Source organism: Tamandua tetradactyla, chromosome 2 (genome assembly GCF_023851605.1).
Source record: "Tamandua tetradactyla isolate mTamTet1 chromosome 2, mTamTet1.pri, whole genome shotgun sequence".
NCBI classification, from domain to species: Eukaryota; Metazoa; Chordata; class Mammalia; order Pilosa; family Myrmecophagidae; genus Tamandua; species Tamandua tetradactyla.
Window position 1 is genome coordinate 223,210,445 of NC_135328.1, and position 27,652 is coordinate 223,238,096.

Sequence of the window (27,652 nt, forward strand, 5' to 3'; positions counted from 1 at the left end):
GGTAAACTTGAGTGTAATTGTGAAACAGACACAACTTTTCACTAGTTTATTTGAATTTTAGATCAGTGATCCTGTTTTGTGACTTTCATGCAAAACAAGTTGAGGACTTTTGTTTTATCTTGTAATAGTTTCTAAATTTCAAGTCGTGTTTGTAACAGGATTTTGAAAACATTCATATTTCCTTTTTAAAATATATTCCTTTATGTTCAGTAGTTAAGCAGGGGAGAGGCCAGCACAGCCTCTCTGGGGCTGCTGATGTAAACTGAGTCCCTGGTGGTTTACGTCTCGTTGCACAGATGATGAGTCCAGCGGCCCAGCACGTGCCATCCATGTGCTGCACTGAGTCAAGTCAAGGCTATTCCCCTTCTCTGAATAGCCCTCACCCCCCATCAGGCCCCTCTTCGCTGCCTCCCCAGCTACCGTTTAGTCTCACCTTGGGTTTCTTTGGGAAGTGGGAGGGTGCTTAGATGGCCCACCCTGCCGCCAGGACCCCTGTCCTCGAGAGCGATGCCTGTCTCGTGCTTGGATTGTCGGTTGTTTGTGTATGCAGCACTGTACAAATCAATGTTTTGAAAATAACGATCTCAAACTTTCTAAGTTAACTTTTTTAAAATTTGGTGGTTTGCCATACTGGGTGGGTTTGCTCTTAGAATCGCATGCTGTAGAAATGCTCAAAGTGCACACAGGACTCAGTCCTTCGATGTTTTTTTTCTTTGAAGAAATAACCTCTTTAAAGTTGCCAGTGCAGCTCTGTCCACTCCCTGCTGCTGCCAGGGCACAGAGGGTGCGGCCAGCAGCCTCCCTGTGTGCTTGGTGGCCAATAAGTCACATTTTTTTTCATAGGGGAAAAAACGTCCTGTTCCAAATGATTGTTATTGGATTCTGAGGGTGGGGAAGGAGGGAGGGGGAAGGCAACAAGGGCTCTGCCCTCCGTCCTCTTAAACGGGCCCTCCATGGCCTGCGTCCCTCCTGGGGCCAGCCTTCCGCACGCGAGGCAGGTCGCCTCTGTCATAGGCAGATGTTCCCGGTTTTCTTTTCCAGCCACATGCTAAGCAGCAGCGTTTGGACAGCATCGTTCTGTTAACTCAGCCTCCCACCGTGTCCCAAAATGTGTGTCTGCGGCAGCAGTTGGGGCTTCTCTCCATTCCCCTCTGCAGTCTCCTGTCCAAGGCTGTGCTGTGGCCGCTAGAAGGGGACAGAGGAAGCCCTCCTTTCTCTCCGCATAAAACCTCCCTGTAGCGCTCTCTGCACCCCATGCCCCTTTCCACCTTTTGTATTTAATTTTAAAGTCAGTGTACTGCAAGGAAGCTGGATGCCAGGTAGATACTCTATTAAAACTGTGCTGTTATTTAAGATGTAATAAAGCAGTTTGACAGGAGGGACATGGGTGTGGCTGCTTATTTGAGGGCCATTTGGGGTTCTGGAGCAGTGGGTGTTCTCAGCCTCCCTGTGCCCTGTGGCGCAGGCACCCGCTTGGCCACTCCGGCTTATTGCTCCTGTGTCTTTGGTCCACATCACAAAGAATTCAGAAGTGGAGTGTGTGGCTCCTCTGGGAGGCCGCCAGGGTGCTCAGCATTACAGGTCCTTGCGGAGAGGGTCCACCAGCCCTGGCCTCCGACGGGCATCTCTTGCCTGGGACTGCCCTTGCGCCTGTGCTCTCCTGTGCACTTCGCCACCCCTTTCTCTTCCTGTACCCTCCAAGAGACCCACACCCCGAGGACGCGCTCCCAGGCTGGACAGGCTCCTTAACAAACTCGGCCTGCATCTTACGGAGGAAATGTGCGTCTGCTCTGACCAGGGCAAAGCACAAAACCGCAAGGTGGGGTCAGCGCCGTCCGTGCACCCCTCCCAGGCCACCCCCACCCTTACTTTCTGGGCCTAGCCACACACATTTCTTAAAAAACTTACATATTCACTAAGGTCATAAGAAGTAACAGTGTGATCTCCATACATAGCGAAAATGCTCCAGTGGGCAGTGGTCCAGCCAAAGCCCGAGGTGCCTATTGGAGGCCCCTGCCACTCACCCCTTTTCCTGCCACAGCTCAGCAGCAGCAGGGGCTCTCCTGGGTTTGCAGGTCCCCATGGGGACCCCAGCCTCCGTCAGAGCAGCACCTGCCCTCCCCTGAGGAGCAGCTGCGGCCTGGGGGCGGCTGACCCGAGCTGCCTTGGGCTGCTGGGGTGGGAGTGATTGGCAGCTGAACTGTGCATTTGCCTGCCCTCTCCCCCACTTCTCCTTGAAATAAATCTGCTCTTCATAGACACGTGAATTCTCTGCAAATTCTAACCCTCCCAGCTTCCTCCAGGAGGCACCCGTGCTGGGAGCATCCAAGGTTCTCCCTGGGCCCATAGCCCTGCAGGCCTTGGGGCGCCCCACACCGCGCTGCAGTCTCTGCCAAGGGCAGGCAGCTGGCAGTGTTGGGAACGAGGGCTTTCGGCTGAGTACTGCCTGGGGTTTCACCCTTCAGGCCTGAGACACAAACCAGGACCTGGAGTCCCCCCAGGCGCGCCTCTCAGCTGTCCCTTCCAGCCTTCTGCCCTTCCTGTGCTGGCCTGGGGCACACCTGGCAGAAAGCACCCAGCCCAGGTGGCCCGTGGGCCCAGACGGGAGCAGCCCTCACTCTGCATGTCCCCCGGTGGCCCCCACCAGCTGGGGCCACTCCCTGCTGTGTCCAAGTGTGGTGGCGGGGCAGCTGGAGATCACATTCTTTTGGGGCCTCCCCTGGGGTTCGGGCAGGACCTCCACAGGGCAGCGCTGGCCTGGGCACCAAGAAGGGCAAGCGGGTCCCCCAAAGTGCTCCTAGCTGCCTCCGTCCTTGGCCCTGTGCCCGTAGGAGCGCCCTCCCACTCAGGACAAAGGGGGAGCCCCTGGGAGTTCAGTCCATGGTAAGGCCAGGTGCCCAGGGACAGCAGGGAGGGGAGCTGTGGGACCGTAGCGGGTGGGGGGGGGCGTGGCGCCCTCTGGTGGCTGGGCCTGGGGCTGCATGTGTCCCGCGTTTCTACACCCCCACCCCCAGCACCGCAGTTAAGTGGGGACACGTCTGGCTCTTAGTGCTGCCTGAAGATGGCAGTGGGGGTCCCCAGGGTGCCGGCTGCAGCCTCAGGTCCCTGTGTGGTCAGGGCGGGGTTGGGGAGCAGCCGTGGCGATGGGAGAGGACAGGGTCCTGGATGTGCAGGGTGCTTGCTGGAGGAGTGTGCTCCACTCCGGGCACTGCGTCCTGCCCACGTCTGCACCAGACTCTGCCTGGCTGCCTCCAAACGCTGTCCTTGGCTTCCTGGCTGTGTGACCTTCAGCCAATTACTGAGCCTCTCTGTGCCTCAGGTTCCTCACAGAGGGGGAAAAAATGAGGCTAACAAAAGTTCTTCTTTGTGAGGATTCAATGTGAGTTCTGACATGCTGCGTGGAGGCAGAGGTGACCAAGAGGGCCCCTGCCGGTCTCCACGCTATGCACCTGGTGGGGACGGTCACCACCAGGCCCTGACCTTGCTCCTTTTCTCTCACTAGTGATACTTCTTGCCTCGCTGCCTCATCAAAGGCGAGTGCCAGGGGCATCTCTGATGAATCCAGGGTGTGCCTGGCAAAGGTGGCATATAGGAAGAGCCTCACCCTGCCCCCCAAAAATGAGAGCCTGACTTGGGGTTGGACTTGGTCAAGTGGGCAGTTCTGGGTCCTGAGTCGAGCAAAGGTCAGGTTGGGGACATGGTTTTCAGGGGCTGGAATGGGGGCTGGGCCTGCTGGCTGCAGGAGGAAGGCTGGGGGATGGCCGAGATGGCAAGGAGAGCCACAGGGAGCCCTGGTCACTCAGCCACCCAGGCTCTTGGTTACTTCCTGTTTGCCCAGCAGCCTCCTTTCGCCTCTATTGACCCCAGCCAGGCACAGTTGAATGAACTTCCCTTGCAAAAGGGAAAGCTAGAGCCCTGCCCCCTCCCCTGCACACACAAGCCAGGGGCACCCCAGCCCTCTGCCGCAGGACAGCACCCGCCTCTGGGCGAGCAGCCTCATCCAGCGCCGCCCTCCACAGCCAGGTGCCTCTTCTCCCCCACCCCACCTCTCCCTTCTGTCCCCCACGGCTCAACCCGCAAGAGGGGGTGCACAGGTTTTGGGGGTTCTGAAGCACATTGGCGCGCCATCTTCAAGGAGAGCTTATAGAATGCCGTCCCATTAGAAAGTCCACAGCTGCCCTGTGCAATTGCAGCTTAGCTGCCAGGACCCCCAACCCCCGCTGTGCAGGGAGGATGCCTTCCTAGTCCCGGGCCCCCGAGGCACAGGGCCCACATGCGCCCGGCCGGCCTTCATCCGTCCCCAGCAGGCGGGGATTGGCCTTTGGACTCAGCCCAGCCAAAGCCACCTCTAGGAACCTTCCAGATGCCCCAAGACTGGGTCAGGGTGACACGCCGTGCGCTGTAAGCCTTCTGCAGGGGTGTGAGCTCCGCCTGGGATGCCAGGGTCCCGCTGGGCAGGGAGGAAGCTGCACCCTCCGGGCCTTATCCCAGACAGGACACCTCCCTGCCCGCACCCTTTGGTTTCCCAGGACACCTGCCCAAGTACCCTTTAGGGGGCCACAGTGTGACCACGGGTAAGTGACACAGGCAGGGCTCTGCCTGCAATGGGGTGGGCCTGTGGGCCGGCCCGCCCTTCAGTGGGCGCCCAGAGCTGCCTCCCGCTGTGAGGGTGGCCGGTGGCCCCTTTGGGGAAGCGGTCAGGTTTACAAAATACCCAACCCCGCCAGCTGCAGAGCTTGAGAAATCCCCTAAGTTCCCCACCCCTGCCCCACCCAGCAGTCCGGGCACAGGGCCCTTTGAAGGCAGACACCTGAGCCGCGCCATCCAGGTCGTCCCTCAGTGTGCCTGGTGCTGTGACCGCAGGAAATGGGGGCACAACTCGGCTCCACATGCTTGGGCCAGGTGCCCCGTGGGAAGGAGCACACCATGACCTGCCGAGACAGGTTCGTACAAAGGGAAAGAACATCCAAAGTGGGGATTGGCACTCAGACAGCGCTGCCTGGCTCCCCCTCCCATGGTGACCCTGCCTCAGTTTACAGCCCGGGCCAGGGGCAGCTGGACCATCTGCCCCCTTCATGCAGGAAGCCATCGGTTCAGCCCCAGGAGAACCTGCTCCTGCCCAGATCCGGGAATCCCCAAAGTTGACACTCGGGACCTCCGCGCTTCCTACTCCTTCCTGGTCCTCCAGCGCATGGGGCGGGACCCCGCTCGAGAGGCTCCTTGGAGGGGCCAGGCCCAAGGCCCCGCGGGCCTGTCCTGCCCGGTTCTAGCCCCAACCCGGGGTGCCGAAGGTCGCCGCGGGCGGGGAACCCGGAGACGGGCCGCGCCCCTCGGCTGGCCGGGCGGGAGGTTCCGTCGCAGCTGCACCCGGTTGTGGCTGCCCAACGTGCCGGCTCTAGGCCCGGCCACGCCCCCGTCCCTACCCAATTACCGGCGCTCTGGGTCACCTCTCCTGAGCCCCCGAAGTCCGCCCACCCGCGCGGGGACCGGCCGGGGCCAAGGTCACAGTCCGAGGCGGCGGCCTACACCCTCGGCCGGGCCCAGGAGGCGCATTCGCGAAGCGGCAGCCGCAGCCGCGAGGTGAGTGCAGCGCCCGGGAGGCCGCCCCGGCCTCGCCGCCGCCATCGGGGCCTGCCCCACGGCCCGGACCCCTCCCAGGCCCCCCTCCCTCGCCGGGTCCCCACCACCGCCACCAGTCGACCCCTCCCTCTCCGACACCGCTCCTCCGGGCCCCTCCAGCCGCGGATCAGCCCCACCTCCTGGCGGACCCCCTCCTGCCTGCCCACACCCTCCTAGCTGACCCCCAACCTCCTGCTGACCCCCGCTTCCTGACTGCACCCCGCACCTCCTGTCCGTCCTCCGCACCCCACCTCCTGGCTGCCGCAGGTCCCCCACATTGCGGGCCGCCCCCTCCCTCTCGGACACCGCCCCTCCGGGCCCCCTCCAGCCGCGGGTCAGTTTCCCCTCCCGGCTGCCACCCCCCTCGGGCCGCCCCCCTCCCCGCCGGCCGCGCCCTCATCGGAGCCTCCCCTCCCTGTCCTTGCCATGCCCGCCCTCCAGCCCCCCGCCCCGGCCGTCGCACGCCTCCCCCAGCCGGGGACCCGCGTCCAGGGCGCCCGTCGGGGCCGGCGTCTCGGCGCCGCCATCCCACATGCGCGGCGCGGGCGGGCGCGGGTTGCAGTGCGCATGCGTGTCTGGCGCGCCTGCGCGCTGGGGCCGGGCCGCGGCGGCGCTGCTGCTGCTCCGCGGGCGCCGGCGCCGCTGAAGGGGCGGCCATGGGGCAGCCGGCGGCCGCGGGGCCCGGGGCCAGGTAGCGACGGCGAGGCCCGCGGGCTCGGCCGGGCATGTAGGCGCCTCCGCAGGCGACCGCGGCAGCGAGCGGTGAGTGCGCGGCCGGCCGGGGGAAGCTGGGCGCTGCGGCCGCTGTGTCCCTCCCGCTGCCGGCGCTCGGCTGGGCCCTGGCCGCGTCCCCGCAGCCCCCTCGGCCCCGCGGACACGCGGAACCCGAGGTCGCGCGGTTTCCGAGACTTGCCGAGCGCCGAGAGCGTACCTGGGACGCGCGGGGGACCCGCCCAGGCCAGACGCCCGGGGCCCCGCACCCCAGGCCCAGCGCCCCGCACCCCAGGCCCAGCGCCCCGCACCCCAGGCCCCTCATCCCGCACCCCAGTCCCCTCACCCCGCACCCCAGGCCCCTCGCCCCGCACCCCAGGCCCCTCGCCCCTCGCCCCGCACCCCAGGCCCTCACCCCGCACCCCGGGCCCCTCGCCCCGCACCCCAGGCCCCGTGCCCCGCACCCCAGGCCCGGCGCCCCGCACCCCAGGCCCTTCGCCCCGCACCCCGGGCCCCTCGCCCCGCACCCCAGGCCCCGTGCCCCGCACCCCAGGCCCTCACCCCGCACCCCGGGCCCCTCGCCCCGCACCCCAGGCCCCGTGCCCCGCACCCCAGGCCCCTCACCCCGCACCCCAGGCCCTTCGCCCCGCACCCCAGGCCCGGCGCCCCGCACCCCGGGCCCCGGGCCCCGCACCCCAGGCCCTCACCCCGCACCCCGGGCCCCTCGCCCCGCACCCCAGGCCCCGTGCCCCGCACCCCAGGCCCCTCACCCCGCACCCCAGGCCCCTCGCCCCGCACCCCAGGCCCTTCGCCCCGCACCCCGGGCCCCTCGCCCCGCACCCCGGGCCCCGTGCCCCGCACCCCAGGCCCCTCACCCCGCACCCCAGGCCCTTCGCCCCGCACCCCAGGCCCGGCGCCCCGCACCGCGGGCCCCTCACCCCGCACCCCAGGCCTCTCACCCCGCACCCCAGGCCCCTCATCCCGCACCCCAGGCCTAGCGCCCGGCAACCCAGGCCCCGGTCTGGTGCATCAGGGTGGGCAGCAAGGCCAGGCCGCCACGTGGAGCTCTTATCTCACCAACTTTTGGGGGGGAACCCTGGCAGCCTTGAGCGTCTGGGCTGGGGGTAGGTCACCTAGCAAGCAGGAGGGCGCCTTTGGTGACCGTGGAGACTCAGGGAGACCCGTGGAGAGATGGTCCATCGAGGCCCGACCTGGTACGGAATCCTTGGGAGGGAACCCCAGACCTCAGGGCAGTGGAGTCCAGCACCATGGCCACTGGTGGACCCGCCCGGTTTTCCTTGTCACTGGTGGGGACAGGGCGTGCCCTGCACGCGCCCGAGTCCTGCTTCCTTTTCCTTCCTCCACTCCAAGTGCCCCTTGGCTTTGATTCGGAACAAGTTGCTTCTTTCTTGGACATTTCCTTCCTGGATTGGAAGGCCCTGTTTCAGCGAAAGAGTGGCTCATTCATCTCGGCCCTTGAGGGAAACCATTTCAGTCTGTGTGTTTCCTGGGACTTAGCCTCTCTTCCCCACAGCCGGACCCTGGGCTTCCCTGAACTTAGTAAGTTATTTCAGCACTGCTGGGTGACTTCAAGGGCACCTGCCCCAGAATCTTTTCTGCCCATATCTCTGGAGAAGTCCTGCCCCAGCGGCTTCAGCTGCTCGTGGTGTCCCTGCTCTCGGCCGGGCTCACCCTTTCCCCGGGACGTGCACGCAGGGCCACCCCCCGGGAAGCTGCCCCTGGAGCTGGACAGTCAAGATGTTTGTGTTGCTCTCCTCTGAGCGCAGAGCACTTGGCTTAACGCCTTCAGTCTCCATGAGCACACAATCCCCAGAGAACTAGTCGGGTTATGTTGCTAAACTTTCTTGACAGTTCTGCTTTTTGGGTCTCGGCTGGCTTTTCTCTCTGGAAACAATTGTTATAAGTAGTTAGATTTCCAGGCCAGCACAAAACCTGTTTCATTCAGAGTAGCAGTAGGAGGGTCTTGGAGACAGCTGGGAATTACAAGCAGTAATTCTTCTGGGGTGGGGGCGGCTGGCAAATAAGGGGAAATGGTGCTGGTAATTAAGTAAAACAGAGAACAGTGGGATTTGTTTGATTTAATTTAGTGCTTGAGAAAAAGTAGGTTTAAGTTGGGGAATGAAGAGGCTGCCTTGTTTTTTTTGTGGAGTTGACAGGCCCTGCACCTTTATTATCCCACATCGTCACTTTTCCGTAGCCACAGAGGCTGCTTGGAGACTTTGGCTACCACGCTGGGGGCGGGGGTTTGCGGTGGAGGAAGGCCCACTGCTTGGGACCGGCACCTCACGGCCCCACAGGCCTGGCCGTTGGTCAGGGATGGGCCGGTCTGAGGCGGCAGGGTTCCGTCCTGGGGTTTGTGCTGGCCGCATAGCATTTGCTGTGCCTCCTGAGGTCGGTGCACAGGAGCAAGTGGATAAATGTAAATAAGTGCTTGGGTTCTTGGTCCGGCCACGAGGGGTGTTCAGAGAATGGGGTGCAGGAGGGCTGCGGGTACAGGTGCTATGCACAGGGTTGGGGGGCAGCCACTGGGCCCAGGCTTTTGGGTGCAGCTCAAGAGCCTTCCCCTGTGTGCCCAGAGAGGGGGTGCCTGGTGTCTAAAGCCCCTGCTGAGCCTGCTCAGAAGCTCATGGGCACCCAGGGTCAATGGCGTTTCCCAGTGGCTCATAGGACGCTCCGAAGGGTCTGCCTCAGTTCACATGCTACCAGCCACGGGGATGCCCATCTTACCACACTCCTGCCAGCGCTGGGCAGTCTTCACTGCGGCTGGGGGTAATTTAATAGGCGCTGCCCCAACTCACTGTTAACTAGGGAGGTTGCACAGTTTCCTAGTTCTGTCGTTAAACACACTTTACTTTTTTGTTCATTATTTCAACAAATACTAAGTACCCACGTTGGATGTTATATCATGTTTATATTTGTGTTTATGTGACTTTTGTTTGTCTTGTATATTTTTATTGGCATCTTCATGTTTTTTCCTCATGGCTTTGAGTTATTTATTTTTGTTATTGTGCTCCAAATACTTTTTTCTAATAAAACTTCCTAAAGCAGAAGTTGTTTTAAACTGAATCCACGCTGTCAGGAATTTGGAGGGAATTAGAACTGTGCCCTTTAAGTCAGTTGACAGATCAAGCAAATCTTAATGAAATGTCATCCTGATCCCCTGTTCTTAAGATGAGGCCGTGCAGAGTGTGTACATGTTTAAAGTTGACTTTAATATTTGTTTTGATTATTTTATAAATTAATTTATTGCTTAATCAGCAGGTGAGTTTTTGCAAGTATGTTAGCAGAGCTTCTAGTAAAACTCCAGCAACAGAAGAGACCAGTCAAGTGCATTTGTCATTTGTGACTTTGATTGGTCATCCTTTTTTATTAACTGTTTATTTTGAAATAATTAGACTCACAGGGGTTATAAAAATAGTACACAGTATTTGATTCCTGGTGCCTGCCCATATTAAAAAAAAAAAAATAGTGCAGAGCAGCCCCAGTCCTTCCCCAGCTTCCTTGGTCGTGGTCTTATTGAGACTGCTGGAAGAGCAGAGTAAGCTCTGCAACACCTCCTCTTCCCTGTCTCGGAGTGTGGGGGGCCCCCCACAGAAGCTCTGCCAGCTGTGGCCAGCACCCATTCACACTCCTGCAGCCGTTTTGAGAGTGTTAGATGGAATCGTGCAGCGTGTGACTGGTGAGACCCGCTTTGTCGCTCAGCATCATGTCCTTGAAATCCACCAGCTCCGCCTGAGTCTGTAGCAAGCCTTTTCACTGCAGATGCTGTTAATTGTGTGGCTGTGCTCCGTCTGCGTAACCATTACCACTGAAGGAAATTGGGACACATCTTTTGGCTGTTGCAGATAAAGCTGCTTGAGTGTTCATTTACGGGTTTTTTACATGAGCAGAAGTTTTTGTTTCTTTGGAATAAATGCCCAAGAGGACAGTTACTGGGTCATGTTTAGTTTTCTAAAGAACTGCCCGACTCTTTTTCGGAGTGGCTGTACCATCCCGCATCCCCACCAGAAACGTGTGAGTCATCAGTTCATCCACAACCTCCCGGCTTTGGGGTCGTCACTCTTTATTTTGCCCATTCTGATGAGCGTGAGGTCATACCTCATTGTGATTTTAATTTGCATGACCTCACGGTTAATGAGATGGAACGTCATTCTGTGTGCTCATTAACTGTCCGTTTGTCCTCTCGTCTGACTGCATCGTTGTTGGTTTTTTACTGTTGACTTTCTTACTGTTGAGAGAGTATCTGTTCTAGATTGAAGTCCTTTGTTGGATATGTGGTTTGCAAATATTTTCTCCTCTGTTTTCTTATAAAAGGAAGTTTTATTAAAAAAAAAAGTTTTATAGTGTACGTTTTAAGTTTGTGATCCATTTTGAGGAAATCTTGTGTGAGGTGCAAGGTCCAGTTACCACAGCATGATTTGCTGAAATGGTTATCTTTGCTCCACTGAACTGCTTTTGTAACTTGGCCAAAAATCCTCTAGGTGGATTGGTGTGGGTCCATTTCTTGAGCTCTGTCTTCTGTCCCTGTGGTCTCTGCGTCCATCCCCCCCTGTACAGGTGGCAGTGCTTGTTCGAGCTCTTTAGTAAGTCTTGAAATCAGAGTGACTCGTCGTCTCCTTTGCTGCTGCTGCTTTTTTTTTTAAGTTGGGGTGGCTATTCTACTTCCTTTGCTGCTCCATAAACACTTTAGAATAAGCTCATCTACACCCACAGAGTCTTGTTGGGATCTGGAGAGTGAGTTGAACCTAGAGGTCGTTGGAGGGTAATCGACATCTTCAGTGTGTGGCATCTTCCAGGCTCTGGGGACACAGTGTGTCTCTCCAGTCATGCGGGTCTTTCAGTTCGCTCTTCAGTGTTTTATGATTCTCAGCATGCAGATCTTACGTGTGTCCTGTTGGGTGCATGTCTAAGTGGTTTTTTCAGTGGTTGTAATGGTACTGTGTTTACATTCTGGTCTCCACCTTGTGTTGCTGTGTTGTCTGGATGGGACAGCCAGTGCTCTGTTAGAGTAGTGACCACAGCCCTGCCTTGCTCCCAGCTTAGGCATAAGGCATTCGGATTGTCAGCATCACATATGATGTAGCTGTAGGTTTTTTGTGCATGCTCTTTATCAAGTTGAGAAAAGTCACCTCTTCCTAATTGCTGAGAATTTTTATCATGAATGGATATTGAATTTTGCAAACGCTTTTTGACATGTTCGGTTTCACCTATGGGTTTTTTTCCTCTGAATATTGAGCCAGCCTTGCATTCCTGGAATAAACCATACTTGGTGGTTGGTTTTATTTTTTAAAAAACTATATATTGTAAATGTGTTAAGAATATGTAGAATAACACAAAGTATTACCCTAAGATTCTGTAATAGAATTCTTAAACCAAAAGCAAAGGCTGAGACAGGTTCACCTACACATTTAACCATAAAATAGACTGCACTCTAGTACTTTTCCCAGGAAGAGCTTTCAGTTGTTGGAAAGTAATTTTGGTGTGGTTAATGTGAAGCTGTTGCATGCTAGATGGGAGCAGTAATCTTTTCTTTTATTTCCAAGGGACCTCAGTGCATGGAAGGAAGTCTTTTTTCAGCGGCAAACTTATTTAATTTTTTAATAAATAAAACTTGGAAAAGTAAACTTTTAGCATTGGCTACAGACATAAAATCCTACAATTACATTGAGTGGTTTATTCTTTTGAATGTTTCTCACAGAATCAAGCAAAATATATCAAATCCAGTGATTATAAAACTAGTTACTGTGCTCAAGCTTTTTGAAAATGTCAGCATCGTTTCTTCTGTCTTTTCAGGGCGCACTAATCTCACTCAGGATCTGTGTCTGCACCCTCTGGAGGTGTCGAGGTTTCCATGTCTTCTAGCATCGCAGCCTCTGCAGGCTGGCCCAGCCCCATGCCCTGTGACTGACCACTGGGCATGAGGCTAGAGGGGACCATAAGTGCCTTCCAGAGTTCCAGCCATGGAGCTGCGTGCTCAGCCTTCCCCATTTATTAGTTTTTCTGTTTTTAAGCTTCTCTAAATCAGTGGGACCTTTAAGCCATGTCCCCTCAGTTTTAGCATCTTGTACCTGGTGCAGCTTACCTCACAATCTTCACGTGTTGTAGTAATGCATCACCTGTCTTAGGTACTTCTGGAAACTTATGTATGCCAGGATAGGCCCTTTTGCTAACGTAGGAAGAGACAGGTCAGAGGCTTTCTTTACCGCAGACAAGGGCTTGAGTCTGCACGGTTATCTGTCTTCCCTGGACCTTCCTGGGGATCACTCAGCCTCCCTGAGCATCCGTCTCCACAACACCCCCAACCCAGGGGTGCCAGGGTCATGCCATGTGTGAGGGGCAGGGCTCAGGTTGGGGCTGGCAGGACTGCCATCTCTGCCGCCCACCGGCCCCAGAGCGGGGCGTGGGTCGTACCCCAGGCAGGCTTACCTGCAGCAGAAGGCACGGGGCCTGGCGTGTGGCCACTCCCCACCATGAAAAGTAACTGGAGGTCACGCGCTTTCATTCTGCTCCGCTCTCATTGCACGACAACTGCTTTTTATATGAATTGTCAGCTTTCCCTTTGTGGACTCTTTTTTTCCTCAGACTCATTATTCCAATTTTTTGTAATTATTTTCTTTGTGAAGTTTACATAGCCTCGTATAACAGAAATTCTTCCAGCTGCTCTTTTGCCCCTTTTGGCAACACATTGTTCTAAGCCCAGAATGTGCAGTTGGCACCATTTCAAGTAGCTGTGGTTGCTGTTCTGAAAAATGAATGAATGCATATTGAATTTATTTTTTTTAACAGAGAAACCATCAGAAAGCACAAAGCTGCCACATACTATCCCCCAACACGCAGTGTTCCCTGTTAATGACATTTTGCATTAGGTGGCACATTTATAATAATTGATGAGCCAGGATTGCCACATAATTAACTATAGCCCATAGTTGACATTAGGGCTCATTCTTTGTGTTGTACTTTTCTACGTGTGTTTGCTTTAATGTGGTGACATATATACAGCATAACATTTCCCATTTTACCACTTTCAGTTGTACAGTTTGTGCTGTAATTCTGTTCGCCATGTTGTGCCACCATTGTCATCGCAGATGCCGCGTCCACCCCCATTAAGCCTTGACACAGGCCTGGCCCACCTGTCTACCACCCGGCCCATCACCCAGCCTGCCCGCCCTGCCCACCCCACCTGCCCACCAATCTGGCCCATCACCCAGCCCGCCCGCCCTGCCCACCACCCGGTCCATCACCTGGCCCACCGCCCAACCCACCGCCCCCGCTCACCTGCATCCTAGTTTCTGATGTTCTAATTATTTCAGAGCTCACACGGGTTTGTCCTGTGTCCACTGGCCTCCCCCGACTTGGGCAGCCTTCAAGGCTGCTGTGGTCACTGGTGCTTGAGGGTGGGACTCGCAAGCCGGGAGGGTACACTTTGCCTACCTGGGGGGCCAGGGCCAGCTGCTGGACCACTCTTTTTTTTAAGTATTTTTTGTTGTGAAAAATAACATATTTACAAAAAGTACAATAAATTTCAAAGTACATTTTAACAAGTAGTTTAGGAACAAATTTTAAATATGGCATGGGTTACAGTTCCACCATTTCAGGTGTTCCCTTCTAGCTGCCCTCATCATGGGAGATTAAAGGTTTGCATCACTGCCTTTAGCATCACGCTCATTTGTCGCCTCCCACCTTCTCTGATTCAACTCCTCCTCCTCCCTCTGTCCTCCTCCCACTCTTTAGAGGATTTGGACAATGCCCACTCTAACTTCTTCCCTTGGAAAAGGGGTGTTGGCATTATGGGGTCAGGGGTTGATGCTCTTGGAGAGACTGGTAACTTCTGGGTTTCGTGTTTTTATTTTCTAAAATATTTTTATTGAGAAACATCCACATGCATGCAGTCCAGCCATATTATACAATCAGTGGCTCACACTAGCATCACATAGTTGTGTATTCTTCACCACGACCAGTTTTAGAACATTTGCATCACTCCAGAAAAAGAAAAAGTTCATGTATCCCATACCCCTTACTCCCCCTCCCAGTAACCTCTAGTATTTCAGTCTACCCAATTTTTACCCTTTTTCCCTCCTATTATTTATTTTTTATCTATATTTTTTTTACTCATCTACCCATACCCTGGATTAAAAGGAGCATCAGACACACGGTTTTCACATTCACACAGTCACATTGTTAAAAGCTCTGTCATGATACAATTGTCTTCAAGGATCAAGGGCACGGGAACACAGCTCAGCAGTTTCAGGTATTCCCTCCAGCCTCTCCAATACACCATAAACTAACAAGGGATATCTATATAGTGAATAAGAATAACCTCCAGGGTAACCTCTTGACTCTGTTTGCGATCTCTTAGCCACTGTAAGTTTATTTTGTCTCATTTCTGTCTTCACTTTTGGTCAAGAAGACTTTCTCAGTCCCATGATGCCAGGTCCTGGCTCGTCCCTGGGAGTCATGCCACACGTAGGGCAGGGCAGTGAGCTCACCTGCCAAGTTGGCTTAGAGAGAGAGGCCACATCTAAGCAGCGGAAGAATTTCCCTGGGGGTGACTCTTAGGCCTAATTTTAAGTAGGCTAAGGGATAAGTTTCATAGGGATGAACCCCAAGATTGAAGGCTCGGCCTATTGAATTGGTTGTCTCCAGTGCTTGTGAGAATATCAGGAATTCCCCTGATGGGGAGGTTTAAAATTTCCTCCTTTCTCCCCAGTCCCCCAAGGGGACTTTGCAAATACTTTTTTATTCTCTGCCCAGATCACTCTGGGATGTATCAGGGCATCACACTAACTTGTACAAACCAACAAAATGCTGAACAGCTTATAAGTAAGAGCAAAATATTTTTTAACCAGACTCATTCCCATTTGAGAGTTCCAATTTCACTCTAACATCACTGAATCCATTTTTATTGTGTTTCAACAACTCCACGTATTTCAGACACTCAGCCAAGCTGGAGTCTGGGTGCCTGCAGATTTCCTTCTGCAGCACCCTCCCACGGCTCCAAGCCCTTCCACACCTCCTTGAGCCACTGACTAAATGTGGACCAGCCCAGTGAGGACAGGCCATGGAGAAGGAAGTGAGCGCAATACAGGCTGGTGGTGCTGGGGGCCAGATGGGGTGGTGGAGGGTGCCAGCAAGAGGTGTCAGATAAGGGGACGCGCCCAAGTGGGCTCGTGTGAGCTCGTAGCACAGCAGACGGGCCACGGGCACTTGCTGGGGCATGGGTGGTGATAACATGAGCTGGGAGGCGCCCTCACGGGGATTCAGCAGCTTCGGGAGCATAGTGGCCAGCCAGGATCACGGGGAGGTGGTCAGCAAGGGGCCTTTCCACGCCCATACAGTCAGCCAGGCGGTTCCCGTGTAGGCCGCGGCTGCCTCCCTGCACCCACCCACACCGCTCGGGCCCCATGCTGCCTTCGCGGTCTTCTCATGCCGCTCAGCCCCTTACAGCCACTCTAGCCGCTCCTGCAGCCCGAGGTCCCGCTCCGGACCTCCCCGCAAGGGCTCATACGGCCCTTGGCCCTGCTCGCAGGGCACTGTCCCCAGGTGGCGCGCCCCGTCCTGTCCCCAAGCCTTGTCTCTGCCGTGCCTGCCCCCCCCCCCCGCGATCCTGTGCACCCAGACGCCCTGGCCAGGGAGCGCCAAACCCATCGTGCTCAGGGGGCACCTTTCAGGCACTGGGTGTCAAGCCACACATGAGATAAAATTTCTGCCACGATGTAGCCTGTTCTAGGTCGGGGAGAGAGACAGACCCCAAGAGATAAGTGGGTGTAAGGTCAGGTGATAGTGAGTGGCGGGAAGGAAAGGAAGTGAGAGTGAAAAGTAAAGGTGTCTGGGGGGAGGTGACATTTGAGCAGGGCTCCGGGCCAGCTGAGGTGGAGGGTGGACAGAGTATTGAAGGGGTAGTGTGGCCAGGCGGGCAGGGCAGGCAGGGGGCGGGTGGTGAGAGGGCAGGGGTGGGGTGGGAAGACGCTGGAAGCTTCAGCAAGGCGTGGTGGGAGCAGATTTAAGTTCTAAGATGTGGTGAGAGTGGGGCAGTGAGGCAGGGGCCGGCCGCCCCCAGGAGTGAGCTGATGGCTGGGGTGAGTGGACCAGGCTGATCTTCAAGGTAGAACTGAGAATATTTGCGGCGACTGTAGTTTTGGCCAGATGAGTGGTAATGAAAAATGGGATTTCCTGAGCCGGGAACGCTTGTGTGAGTGCATTTGGGCAAGAATGAGAGTTCCGATTGGCCGTAGGGAGTGTGAGTCTGGAGCGCAGAGGAAGGTGAGGGCAGGAAACAAATCTGGGGGTCCGTCAAGAGCTGCAGAGTCCGAGGTGCTGCCCCATGTGCAGGCTAAGAGGCCGAGCAGCGCTGGCCATTGTGGGGTGAGGGGACTGAGGGTGCCTCGGGGGGTGGTGTTAGCCACTCACACCCCTGGGATGGGAGGAGCTGTTTTCAAAGTTAAATAAAGCCCCTTTTCCTCTCATGGTTGGGGTGGATCTGTTTGATGTGTGTGTTCAGTCACTTCCTTTTGTTTTGCTGGGTGAAGGCCTCGGTGTCGCTGTCATTCACCGACCATGGAGACGGCGCAGGAGAACGCCAGCCTGAGCAGGGAGCTGAGTCCAGACCCAGCCCCCTACCGCTGCTCGGCGTGCCACGGCAATGAGGACCGCAGTCCCCCCGGCCCGCTGCGGGGCCGCGCCAAGTCCCGCAGCCTGTCCGCCTCCCCTGCCCTGGGGAGCACCAAGGAGTTCAGGTACAGCCAGCCAGGGGGGCCTGCGCGGTGCTGGCGCCCATGTGTGACTCCCACACACTGTGACAGAGACCTGTCCGGTGGTCAGCCTCGCGCCATCTGTCCGGAGGATGAAGGGCCTCACGGGCGGTGGGTGCCTGGGGCCCCTGAGGGCAGGGGTGGGAACGGGCTGCAGGGCACACGGCCCTAGTGGACTGCCACTGCCGGCTGCATCCTGCTCCCCAGCTGCCCTCTGCATGGCTCCTGCTGGAGTTTCGGGATTAACTGACAGCGGTCTTGCAGGGAGGCTGAGGCTGTGGAGGGGTGGGCCCCGTCCCAGGCAGGGCTCTGAGCAGAGAGTGGCTGTGTGTGGAAAGGCAGTGGCAGCCTTCCAGGTGGCACGGGGCAGCCGCTTTGGGACATCTCGTCATTCCTGTGTTTTGTTTGTTTTGCGTGTGTTTAATTCACCTTTTATTTAGAGAAGTTGTAGGCTTTCAGGAAATACAGGTTCTCAGCACTCTCCTCCCTGGCCACCCCACCCCCATCCTGCAAATAATGCTGCTGCGAACATCGTGTGCAGATACTGTTTGAGCTCCTGCTTTCAGTGCTTTGAGGTCTGTAGTGGGAATGCTGGTCATAGGGCAGCTCTGTCCTCAGCTTGTGAGGAGCTGCCTTGCCGCCTTCCCGTTCCTACCGCGGGGGGTGGGGTGCCCTGAGTCCTGTTTCCCCACTTCCTCCTCTCCAGCGGATCTCTCTTTTGTGATGGCGGCCATCCTAGTGGGTGCGGTGGTATCACTGTCTGGTTTTAATCTGCATTTCCCTCATGGCAAATGATGTGAAGCATCTTTTCACCTTTTTGGCCAGTTGTATATGTTCTTTGGAGAGATGACTATTCACATCTTTTGCCCAGTTTTTGAGATGTCTTTTTGTTGTTGAGTTGTCAGATTTCTTCTTATATTCTGGATATTAAACCCTTATCAGATATGTGATTTCCAAGTATTTTCTCCCATTTTATAGGTTGTTTTTTTACTTTTTGATGAAGCCCCGTTTTTCTTTTGTTGCTCAGGCTTTTGGTATCAAGTCTGAGAAACCATTGCCTAACACGACGTCCTGAAGATTCTTCCCTAAGTTTTTGTTTTAGTTTTCTGGGCTGCTGAAAGCATGAAATGTGTTGGCTTTTCACAGTGGGAATTTGTTAGCTTACCATTTCGAGGCCGTGGAAATGTCCACATCAGGGCATCTGCAGACCAGCCCTGGCCAGCAGACTCCACTGTCAGTCGTACGCAGTGGCACCTGTGCTCACTCCCTTCTCTTTCTGTTTCCTTGCCACAGCCTCTTGCTTCCCTGGCTTTCTCTGTCTGATTTCACCCTCTTTAAAGGACTCCAGTCGGAGGATGAAGGGCCACCTGGGCTCAGTGGCGCAGCCACAGAAACAGTCAGCTCTAAGCACATGATTGCCTGGGGTGCACAGGTTTCAAACCATCGCAGTTTTCTTCGAGGAGTTTAATGGTTTGGCTCCTCTTATTTAGGTCTTCAGTCCATTTCGTTTTTGTGTGTGGGGTGAAGTCCACATTCATTCGTTTGCAGGTAGATTTTCAGTTTTTCCAACCCCATCTGTTGAAGAGATTGTTCTTTCCCTGTTGAATGGACTTGGCACCACTTGCTGAAATGAACAGGCCGTAGATGTGAGGGTTACTTCTGAGCTCTCAGCTTTTCTGTTGTCCCCATGTCTGAGCCTGTGCCCTCGCTGTGCTGCTTGGGCCACTGCAGCTTGGCTACAGGTTTTGAGGTCGGGGTGTGAGACCTGCAGCGTCTTTTTTTTTCAAGCTAGTTTTGATTTTTAGGGCCCCTAACCCCTCCATATACATGTAATGATTGGTTTTTCCATTTCTACAAAGTAGGCTATTGAAATTTTGATTGGAATTTCATTGTCTCTGTAAATCACTCTGGATAGAATTGACATCTTAAAAATATTCCAGTCCATGAACATGGAACGTCCTTCCATTTGTGCTTTCTTTGCTCTCTTTCAGAAATGTTTTATAGTTTTCCACATACAAGTCCTTTTACATACTTGGTTAAATCTGTTCCTAGATATATGATTCTTTTTGTTGCTATTGTAAATGGTTGTTTTTCTTGATTTGCTCTTCGGACCATTCATTAGAAACACCTCTAATTTCTGCATGTTGTTGTTATACCCCACCAGAGTCTCCCAGGCTTGCTAAAGCTTCTGTCCTGTCCAAAGGTGGATGCCGCAGTGTGGAGACGAGCCCTACAGAGCTTGGTCTGGCAGCCCGGGTGTGGCTGGGCCACTTTCCTTATTGGAAAGTCGGGCTGTTCAGCCAGTGTCTCCTGACGGCATACGCGGTTCGGCGTGAATGTTTTTCTAGCATTTTAATCTAGTTTATTGAGGGATTGCTTCCAGGTTCTTGAGTGGATCCAAAGACTGGGTCCCCAGCAGAATTGCTGAGAGGTGTTTCTCACAAATACAGCTTCCCAGGCCTCACCCCCCAATAGTTCTGTTTCCGTTGTTCTCGGGTGATGCCTGGAAATCCACATGGGTTTGGGAATCCTTGTCATCAAGCGTGTGCCAGTCCCCGGGAGTGTTGGTTGCATTTCAGCATATGTCCGTGTACGTCCCCACGGCACCAGGCTTCATGGGGGCTCTGGTGCAGCTCAGCAGTCGAGCAGAGCCTTCAGGCACTGCCGCGACAAGACTGGGCAGACGTGGAGTAAACGGAATTCGAGTAGCGCTCACTTTCTTAGGGTGTAACGGGCTCCGTCGGCGCCTGCCTGTGAATTTTCCCTCGCCACCTGGAGTGCGACCACTGACTGCCTGCACCCTCTCCTTGCAGGAGGACCCGCTCTCTGCACGGGCCATGCCCGGTGACCACGTTTGGACCAAAGGCCTGCGTGCTGCAGAACCCCCAGACCATCATGTAAGTGCTGGGGTGTGCGGGGGCGGGTCTGCTCAGTGGTTGCTGTTTGAGTGCTTGTGTTGTGAGAGAATGACCTTCAGCGCAGGAAGGACGTGGTTTTAGGAGTTTGGTACAGAAAAGCCATGAAGAAGGCCTGAGCCCCAGGGCCAGTGGCCGGAGGAGCTGAGCGGGTGGGGAGGGGAGGGGCCCGCATAGACGCCGTGTCTCCCCATGGTCACTGGGCAGGGTCCCCTCAGCCCTGGGCCCTTGGAGGACTTGGTCGCCCATCTTGTGGGTGCCCCAGCAGGACCTGAGTCACCAGTGTGTGGCCACACTGCTGGCGCCCAGCCTGCATGGGGAGGTGCCAGGGTGACCCTGCGAGCCGCACCCACGTTCCCTCCCTGCTGGTCTGGCCGAATGACCAGTGACCAGCCCGTTGGGGAGGGAGTACCTTCACCTGGTGCCGGCCCCCACTCCATGGCTGCTCCCGGGTGGAGAGGACGCGCTTCTCCCTGCAGGCCCCGGGCCTCCCTCTGCAGCTGCGCTCGACCTGGGCACTCAGCCCGCCTCTCGGGCAGGGCTCCCGGCCACACCAGCCCTGGGGAGTGACCTGGAGGACCATGTAGAGGATGAGGAGGCTGAGGTTTGTAGGTTTAGGAAGCTCTTCTGAGTTAGTTGTTTCATGGCGCTGTTAGCAAGTCCGTTCACAATTCTGTTTTGTTCTTAGGAGGCAGAAATTGTGCCTCTGACAGCAGGTGCACAGCCAGAGTTCTGTGGGTGGGGTTGCGTCTGCTCCTGTTGTTTGGCAAAGCATGACCCAGTGCAGGGGACGCCGAGGGCAGCCTGCGGGGGCGAAGGCCCTGCCGCGAGACTCTTGGAGCCTGTTATCAGGGGGTCTCCTTTACCTCGGAAAGGAAAGTTAGGCTGTGCGCTCGCCTGGAGAGCGGGGCTCCTGTGGGAATAGGGCTCCCTGCGCGGCCGCAGGCCCCGGGCTTTTCTCGGGGAACGGGTCTGGTTTCCAGTGACCTTCTGTTCCAAAGGAGCCACCAGGGACTTTCATTAAGGAAATGAAAGAGGCCTTTGGGCATCCAGGGCTGCGCGGGGCGGGGCGTGGAGGGGTGTGGGTCATTGGGGGTCTCAGTTCCCAGGTGTGGAGCCCTGGGTGCAGGGCAGCTGCCGGTGCACACTGGGTTGTGTGTGGGCAGGTGCGGGGCAGGTGCGATGGGGCCGTTGGGGATACGTGTCCAGGAGCTGAGGCTGCATTTCAGGGAGACCATGTTTCTCTGATGCCCCTGCCTTCCCATGCTGGAGGGCGAGTGCCTGGTATAAGCCTTGTCTCCCCAACAAAGGCACATCCAGGACCCCGCGAGCCAGCGGCTGACGTGGAACAAGTGCCCCAAGAGCGTCCTCGTCATCAAGAAGATCCGCGACGCCAGTCTGCTGCAGCCCTTCAAGCAGCTCTGCGAGTACCTCATGGAGGTAGCGGGAGGCGGGAGGCCAGAGGGGGCGGGCGCAGGTGGCAGGGTGGGTGTGGGTGGGCCCAGGCAGCAGAGGACTTGGTACCTGTGCCCGACCTCACACTGCCAGGCCGTGGGTGCCCCCTTGGGCTTGCTGCCAGCAGAGGCTCTGGCCATGCCCAGGCCACCTCAGCTGGCCCCACTGGCCCCTGAGTCCAGAGCACTGAAAGTTGGAAGCTCTCGAGGAGGAGCGGGTCCCTGGCCTTCCGGCGTCTGTGTCCGGCAGGGCATGACTCGACATGTGAGATGAGCAAATTAGAACTATTTGCTGGCCAAGAAAAAACACGTTTTTTCCACCTTTTACGGCAAAATGTTGAGGCGGATTCATCAAAGACCAGCGTGCACTAATGCGGGCAGGGCACCGAAGGGCTAGCGGGCATATTCTGCTTCCAGGAGAACAATATGATTGTGTATGTGGAAAAGAAAGTTCTAGAAGACCCTGCCATAGTGAGTGATGAAAACTTTGGACCAGTGAAGAAGAAATTTTGCACCTTCAGAGAAGGTGAGTCTTGGTGAGGCGCCTCTCAGTTCTCAGCCCCGTACCCTGTGGAAGCTTCTGGCTTCCCTGTTCCTGTCCTCGGTCCTCGGTCCAGGACACAGGGCAGCGGGGTGATGGGTGTGGTTTGCTCGTCTCCTAGATTACGATGACATTTCCAACCAGATAGACTTCATCATCTGCCTGGGCGGAGACGGAACCCTCCTGTATGCCTCCTCACTGTTCCAGGTGACATTTCAAGGCATAAAACAGCGTTCAGTGTAGGTGCTTTCCGCGGAGGGGCGTCCACAGTGTGAGTTTTGGTGTCTCTTCCCTCCTCCCTGCCTCCTGCCAAAGGGATGAGAGCTTCACGGCGTCCCAAGGGAATGTGCAGAGGTGTTTTTTCTCTTTGGTAACAGTGCATATGTGCAGATGACATGTGCTTGTCTAGGCCAAGCAGCTCTGGAGGTGTCTGCACCCAGCAGGGCAGGTCAAGGGGCAGGGGTTGGGGGCTGGACGGGAGCCTGGGGGGGGGCCTGCCGAGCTCAGAGGGGCTCCCTCCGTGAGGCGTTCGGGCGGCCTCTACACTGGGGGGCGGACAAGCAGGGGCCTCAGCGCAGGGACAGCAAGGACCAGGGGGGCTGGGCTGGGGGGCACTTGCACACCACACACCCCCATGCCGTGCCATCCTCCGGGGCCAGCAGTGTCCCTGCTTGCGTGCAGGCCACGTGGCTGACCCCTCCCGCCCACAGGGCAGTGTGCCTCCGGTCATGGCCTTCCACCTGGGCTCCCTGGGCTTCCTGACCCCCTTCAGCTTCGAGAACTTCCAGGCCCAGGTCGCGCAGGTGGTCGAGGGTGAGTCTGCTCTGTGGCCATCCGGGGCCAGGCAGTGTCTTTTTTCTTCTTCCTCATGCAGAAACGTTTTTTAATTTGTACATTTAGTCACTATCATTGTACACTCTAGGCATTCCTAGATTGTACCATCTCGGTCTTATCGTCTGTCTTTCCTTCTGATTTCATTTGTGGCGGGTGGCATCTTTGACCCGCATCGGGCCGTCCCACGTGACCCTGCCCTGGGCTCTCCACGGGAGGCCCGGCGGCCCCTGTCTCAGATGGGTCCCTCCTAGGGAACGCGGCCATCGTCCTTCGGAGCCGGCTGAAGGTGCGCGTGGCAAAGGCACCCCGGGGAGCGCAGGCGGCCATCCAGAACGGGCTTCGCAAGAATGGGGTGCTGGCTCCAGACCTGGACCCCGAGGTCGGGAAGCAGGTTATGCAGTATCAGGTGAGGACGTGACCCCACGGGGGGCCCTTGTGGAGAGCCCAGGTGCTACCCAAGAGCCCCCCTCGGGCCCTCTGAGCGCCAACCCCTGCCCGCAGGTCCTCAACGAGGTGGTGATTGACAGGGGCCCTTCCTCGTACCTGTCCAACGTGGACGTCTACCTGGACGGACACCTGATCACCACGGTGCAAGGTGATGGTGAGTGTGGCGACAGGGGCCCAGGGGCACAGTGGCAGGCCGTGGAGGCGTGGGGGGGGGCCCAGGTGTGCAATGGGGGGCCCTGGGTGCCACGGTAGGGGACGCCCAGGGGCCCAGTGGGGGGGTCTTGGGAGAGTAGTGGAGGGCCCTGGGGGCTATAATAGGGGGCCCTGGATGCGGTTGGGGGGATGGGGGCATGGGGTGCCTGGCTGAGCCCACCCCATCTCTTTCACCCCCAGGCGTGATTGTCTCCACCCCGACGGGCAGCACAGCCTATGCGGCTGCGGCTGGGGCTTCCATGATCCACCCTAACGTGCCGGCCATCATGCTCACTCCTATCTGCCCGCACTCACTGTCCTTCCGGCCCATCGTGGTCCCCGCTGGGGTGGAGCTCAAGGTCTGAGTGGACCCTCCCAGGGCACCCTGTGGTGGGGGCTCCTTGTAGTGGCTGCCGGTGGGGGAGGCAACACCAGGTGGGCAGCATAGGCCCCAGTGGGCAAGCCAGGGCTCTGCGAGGGCCAGGGCAATGGACACCCGATGTGGAGAGCCCAACCCACCTGAGGCTGTGGTGGCCGGTTACTGGGGTGCCTGTGGTGCTGAGGGGATTTGAACAGCCGCGATGGGGCTGGGGTCTGAGCTGGTGCTGTTGACCCCAGCGGGCCTGACGGAGACCCCCTACCCACCCCCTCAGATCATGCTATCCCCGGAGGCACGGAACACCGTGTGGGTGTCCTTTGATGGACGGAGGAGACAAGAGATCGGCTACGGGGACAGGTGTGTATGCAGGGCCACCCAGGAGCAGGGCCATGGGGCATGGCGGTCATGGCAAAGATGAGTTTGTGAGCTACAGGGGTCAGTGCCTGTGGCCCCAGGGGCAGTCCCAGTACAGCCGGCCACTGCGCCTCTCCTGCTGGGTCTGGAGTGGCGATGGCCGGGACACCCCTCGGTAGACCCTGGCTTTGGTGGCTGTCAGCGGTGGTGGGGGTTGCTCTTGGGAGGCACTTGAGTGGGGCAGGCTAAAGATGGGGTGCGTCAAGCAGCCGTGGGACCCCCGGGGCCAGAGCCAGGGTCAGAGGGCAGCCTGGGCTCAGGTCGGCAGTCCTGGGGGCTCCTGGCCTTAGTGGCGTGTCCCTCCGCAGCATCAGCATCACCACTTCCTGCTACCCGCTGCCGTCCATCTGCGTCCGCGACCCCGTGAGCGACTGGTTCGAAAGCCTGGCCCAGTGCCTGCACTGGAACGTGCGAAAGAAGCAGTCCCACTTCCCGGAGGACGAGGACGGGGACGCAGGCACCGGGCAGGGCTAGGGCCTTCCTCCCTGGGGAGCAGCCCCCTGGGGCCGGCAGCCTGTAGCCCCCATTTGCCTTTGTCAACCAAATCAGCTGTTTTGTAACATTTTAAATTGGATCTCCTTTTGCATTTCTAAGGTAGCACTTTGGGGAGGGGAGGCAGCTGCTGGGACGCCCCTTCCTTCTCCGCACTGCCAGCGCTCCTCTGTACCTCCCCCAAGACATCACCCAGGGCCGCTCTGCCGCCGGACCTGGCCACACGGGCACCTGCTCTGGGGCCCCAGCTCGGCACCCTCCCGGGGGCAGACCCACGCACATTCCTTACCTTTAGCCGCTGGAAGAAGTTTTAAACCTGTACATACTTTTTAGGGATCCTTTTAAACTTTCTGAAGTGCTTATGTACATATTTTATTGTACACACTTTTGTGAAAAATTGAAAGGGGAAGAGAGTTGTGAGAACGCAGCCTCATTCAGTGTTTACACTTGTGCTCTGCCGCCCGGGGACCAGTTCGTCCCAGGCCAAGGGCGCTCCCGAGCCCGCTGGCTGTTCTCTGTGCAGGGGCAATGACCGAGACAAGTTTCTCCGCAGCAGGGGCCTGCAGGGCTCAGAGGGCACTGGTGGCTCTGTGCTGACTAGGCAGGTGGAGCAGCCCACGCTGGGGAGGGGTCATGGTTTCCCAGCTTGGCATTTTCACCCGTTAAACTGATAAGAACAGGAGGGGCTGAGCTCTGCCCTCTCCAGGACTCCCAAGGGACACGGCTGCCCTTTGCCCATGTTGCTGGGGCCGCGAGGGTCCGAGACCTGGGCCCCTGCTTCGCCTGGGCACCCTGAGAGCATCCACGAGAGATGGGCCTGGTGCTTGGTGAGGGGCTTCAGGCCAGGTTCCACCCCCAGCTGGGCTGGGCTCCCTGGTTTGGGGCCAGAAGAGCAGGAATTAGGTCATGGGTTTTGAGGGAAAAGTAAGCATTAGGCAAAAGATAAAGCAGCATGACGTTAGAATGATTAAAATGCTTTGTATTTTTGAAGTAAATTCTTAATGTTTCATATTGTTAATATCCTGAAAATTTGTTAAATGTTGTTGAAAGCCTTATTACTATTTTCAGATCCTTTCAATAAACAGACTTGTACAAAACGTTGGGCGGTGTGGCCTCGTGCCAGCTGCCCGCTGGGAGCCCGGCTGAAGGGGCCTGAGGAGCGGCCGGGTGTAGGGTGCTGGCTTCTAGACCCCCCCACAGGCGCGGGCCCCTGTGGGCCACGGTCAGCTCTGTGGGGCAGCCCAGCCTGTGCCCTGCATCTGTTCCCTACACCCTGTCCCCAAAGGGTGCTCAGCTCCCCGCTGTGCGGGGGTGAGGGGGCCGTGGGAGGGTCCGGGAGCAGTGTCTACCCCGTGGGAACCTGGTACATGTTTTGGGGTGAGTTGAGGCCAGCCTTCTGGGGGGCGGGGGGTGAACTGCCACGGCTCTGAGGACCTGCCCACTTGGAAGTGACTCCCACTCGCCCTGGGTCCAACCCAGCCAGGACGGATGCGGCCAGCTGGTCCCTGCTGGTCCTGGGCTCCTTCTCCCTTCCTGTGGCCTCCCTGCATGGCCCCATGGGGCGTCCCAGGCCAGTCAGTAGCCAGGACCTGGATCAGTGTGGCCTGGGAAGCTCCCTCATCTGGAACCACGGGGTGTCCCGCATCCAAGAAGCCTGTCTGTTTGAGGGACCAGTAGTGGAGGTAGGGGCCGGCTGGGGAGGCAGAGGGCAAAGGGGAGAGGTGGTCGGGGGAGCCGGCAGTCAGCAGCAGTGGGGCAGAGACGTGAGGAGATGGCAGGAACTGGACACCTTGGCATGTTCTGAGCTCAGCTTCTCTGGGTGGTCCCAATGGGTCCAATCAGAACAGGGAGGTCAAGTGGACAACACCGTGGGACATTTGCTGCAGGAGAGCCCCTGGAGTTCCCCGGGGGACCACAGGGGTCTAACCCACTGCCCTCACCCAGTGCCACCCAGCCCGAAGGAGGGTCCGTGGGCAGAGCACGGCCTGGGCACATGGACCTGAGGGACACTGCCCAGCCCTTCGACTTCCCTCAGTCACACCTGGCAGCACCTGTAGTGGGGCTGGGCCCAGCCACTGCTCCCCGACACCCCAAGCCCTGGAGAGGAGACGAGCCAGGGCCACTCCGGTCCCCCGACTTTGGGGGAGCCCCACTGCACTCAACTCTTTGTGGCCTTCATGCCCAGGGTTCGCACGAATCTGACTGCCATGGTCCCGCCCATCCACGCCTGTGTCCCTGGCAGGACAAAGGTCAGAAGGGAGCCAAGTGCTGAGCCTCGGGTGCCCATGGCCCCGGACCGGCCACGCCAAGGTGCTGCCCACAGACGGCAGGGATTAGGCCTGCCAGGTAGGTGACATGTCACAGTACTGTCCTCACTGCAGGCATGAGGCAGCCACAGGACCCAGGACACGGAAACACTGTCAGCCCGGCAGCTTCCAGAAGGTTCCCACACCACCAGCCGGGGGCCCAGGTGCCTAGGAGGTGCCACCACAAAGACACAAGAGGCCTCTGCTGCCCGCGCACATGGGGGACCCACCCGGTGGCCAATGGGGATGAGCCAAAATTCCATTTTCTGACTGAAGAAAAGCCTGTTCCATTGGCTGGGATGGCTCCAGGGTCGGTCAGCTCCCCCGAGGGGCATCTCCCAGGACCAGGTGGGCTGAGAGGCCCTTCATGGCACCCAGTGGGGGGGAGAGTCTGAACCCCCTTCTGCTCCCGGGAACCGGCCCCGACTGCCCCCAAAGCCGGTCAGGACGAGGGGCGCAACGCGGGCAGGGTTAGGTCCCAGGTCAGGGTCACTCCCCGCCATGCTCTGGCCCCTGGGGGGCAGGGGCTGCAGCCACCATATGAGAGCCCAGTGCCTGAGTCCAGACCCCGACTGCACC

General features: G+C 57.5%; 1 protein-coding gene and 1 long non-coding RNA gene across 4 annotated transcripts; both read left to right on the top strand.

Annotated features, from left to right (window-relative positions):
• The first annotated feature begins 4,322 nt into the window (after window positions 1-4,322).
• On the top strand, window positions 4,323-5,303 carry LOC143675043 (uncharacterized). The gene is made up of 3 exons (XR_013171345.1): window positions 4,323-4,574; window positions 4,777-4,943; window positions 5,033-5,303. It is a non-coding gene; the product is annotated as an uncharacterized LOC143675043 (long non-coding RNA).
• Window positions 5,304-5,480: 177 nt separating this feature from the next.
• NADK (NAD kinase) lies at window positions 5,481-25,864 on the top strand. Of its 3 annotated transcripts, XM_077151579.1 has the most exons (13): window positions 7,367-7,544; window positions 7,702-7,890; window positions 16,878-17,084; window positions 19,913-19,996; window positions 21,325-21,454; window positions 21,886-21,994; window positions 22,131-22,216; window positions 22,720-22,822; window positions 23,095-23,249; window positions 23,345-23,444; window positions 23,684-23,841; window positions 24,136-24,218; window positions 24,584-25,864. In XM_077151579.1, exons 3-13 carry the CDS (start codon window positions 16,906-16,908, stop codon window positions 24,747-24,749), a joined length of 1,353 nt encoding a protein of 450 aa, XP_077007694.1. In that variant the 5' UTR covers window positions 7,367-7,544; window positions 7,702-7,890; window positions 16,878-16,905; the 3' UTR covers window positions 24,750-25,864. The 3 variants fall into 3 exon arrangements, with proteins under 3 accessions (XP_077007696.1, XP_077007695.1, XP_077007694.1); XM_077151581.1 differs by lacking the exons at window positions 7,367-7,544; window positions 7,702-7,890 and adding an exon at window positions 5,481-5,580; XM_077151580.1 differs by lacking the exons at window positions 7,367-7,544; window positions 7,702-7,890 and adding an exon at window positions 6,282-6,381.
• Window positions 25,865-27,652: the final 1,788 nt, after the last annotated feature.

Excerpts from the sequence above, each read along its gene's own strand:
- NADK (XM_077151581.1), top strand. The coding sequence starts at position 16,906 with ATGGAGACGGCGCAGGAGAACGCCAGCCTGAGCAGGGAGCTGAGTCCA. Across the intron at positions 21,455-21,885 it reads TCTGCGAGTACCTCATGGAG|GAGAACAATATGATTGTGTA; the intron begins GTAGCGGGAGGC and ends TTCTGCTTCCAG. Across the intron at positions 22,217-22,719 it reads ATGCCTCCTCACTGTTCCAG|GGCAGTGTGCCTCCGGTCAT; the intron begins GTGACATTTCAA and ends TCCCGCCCACAG.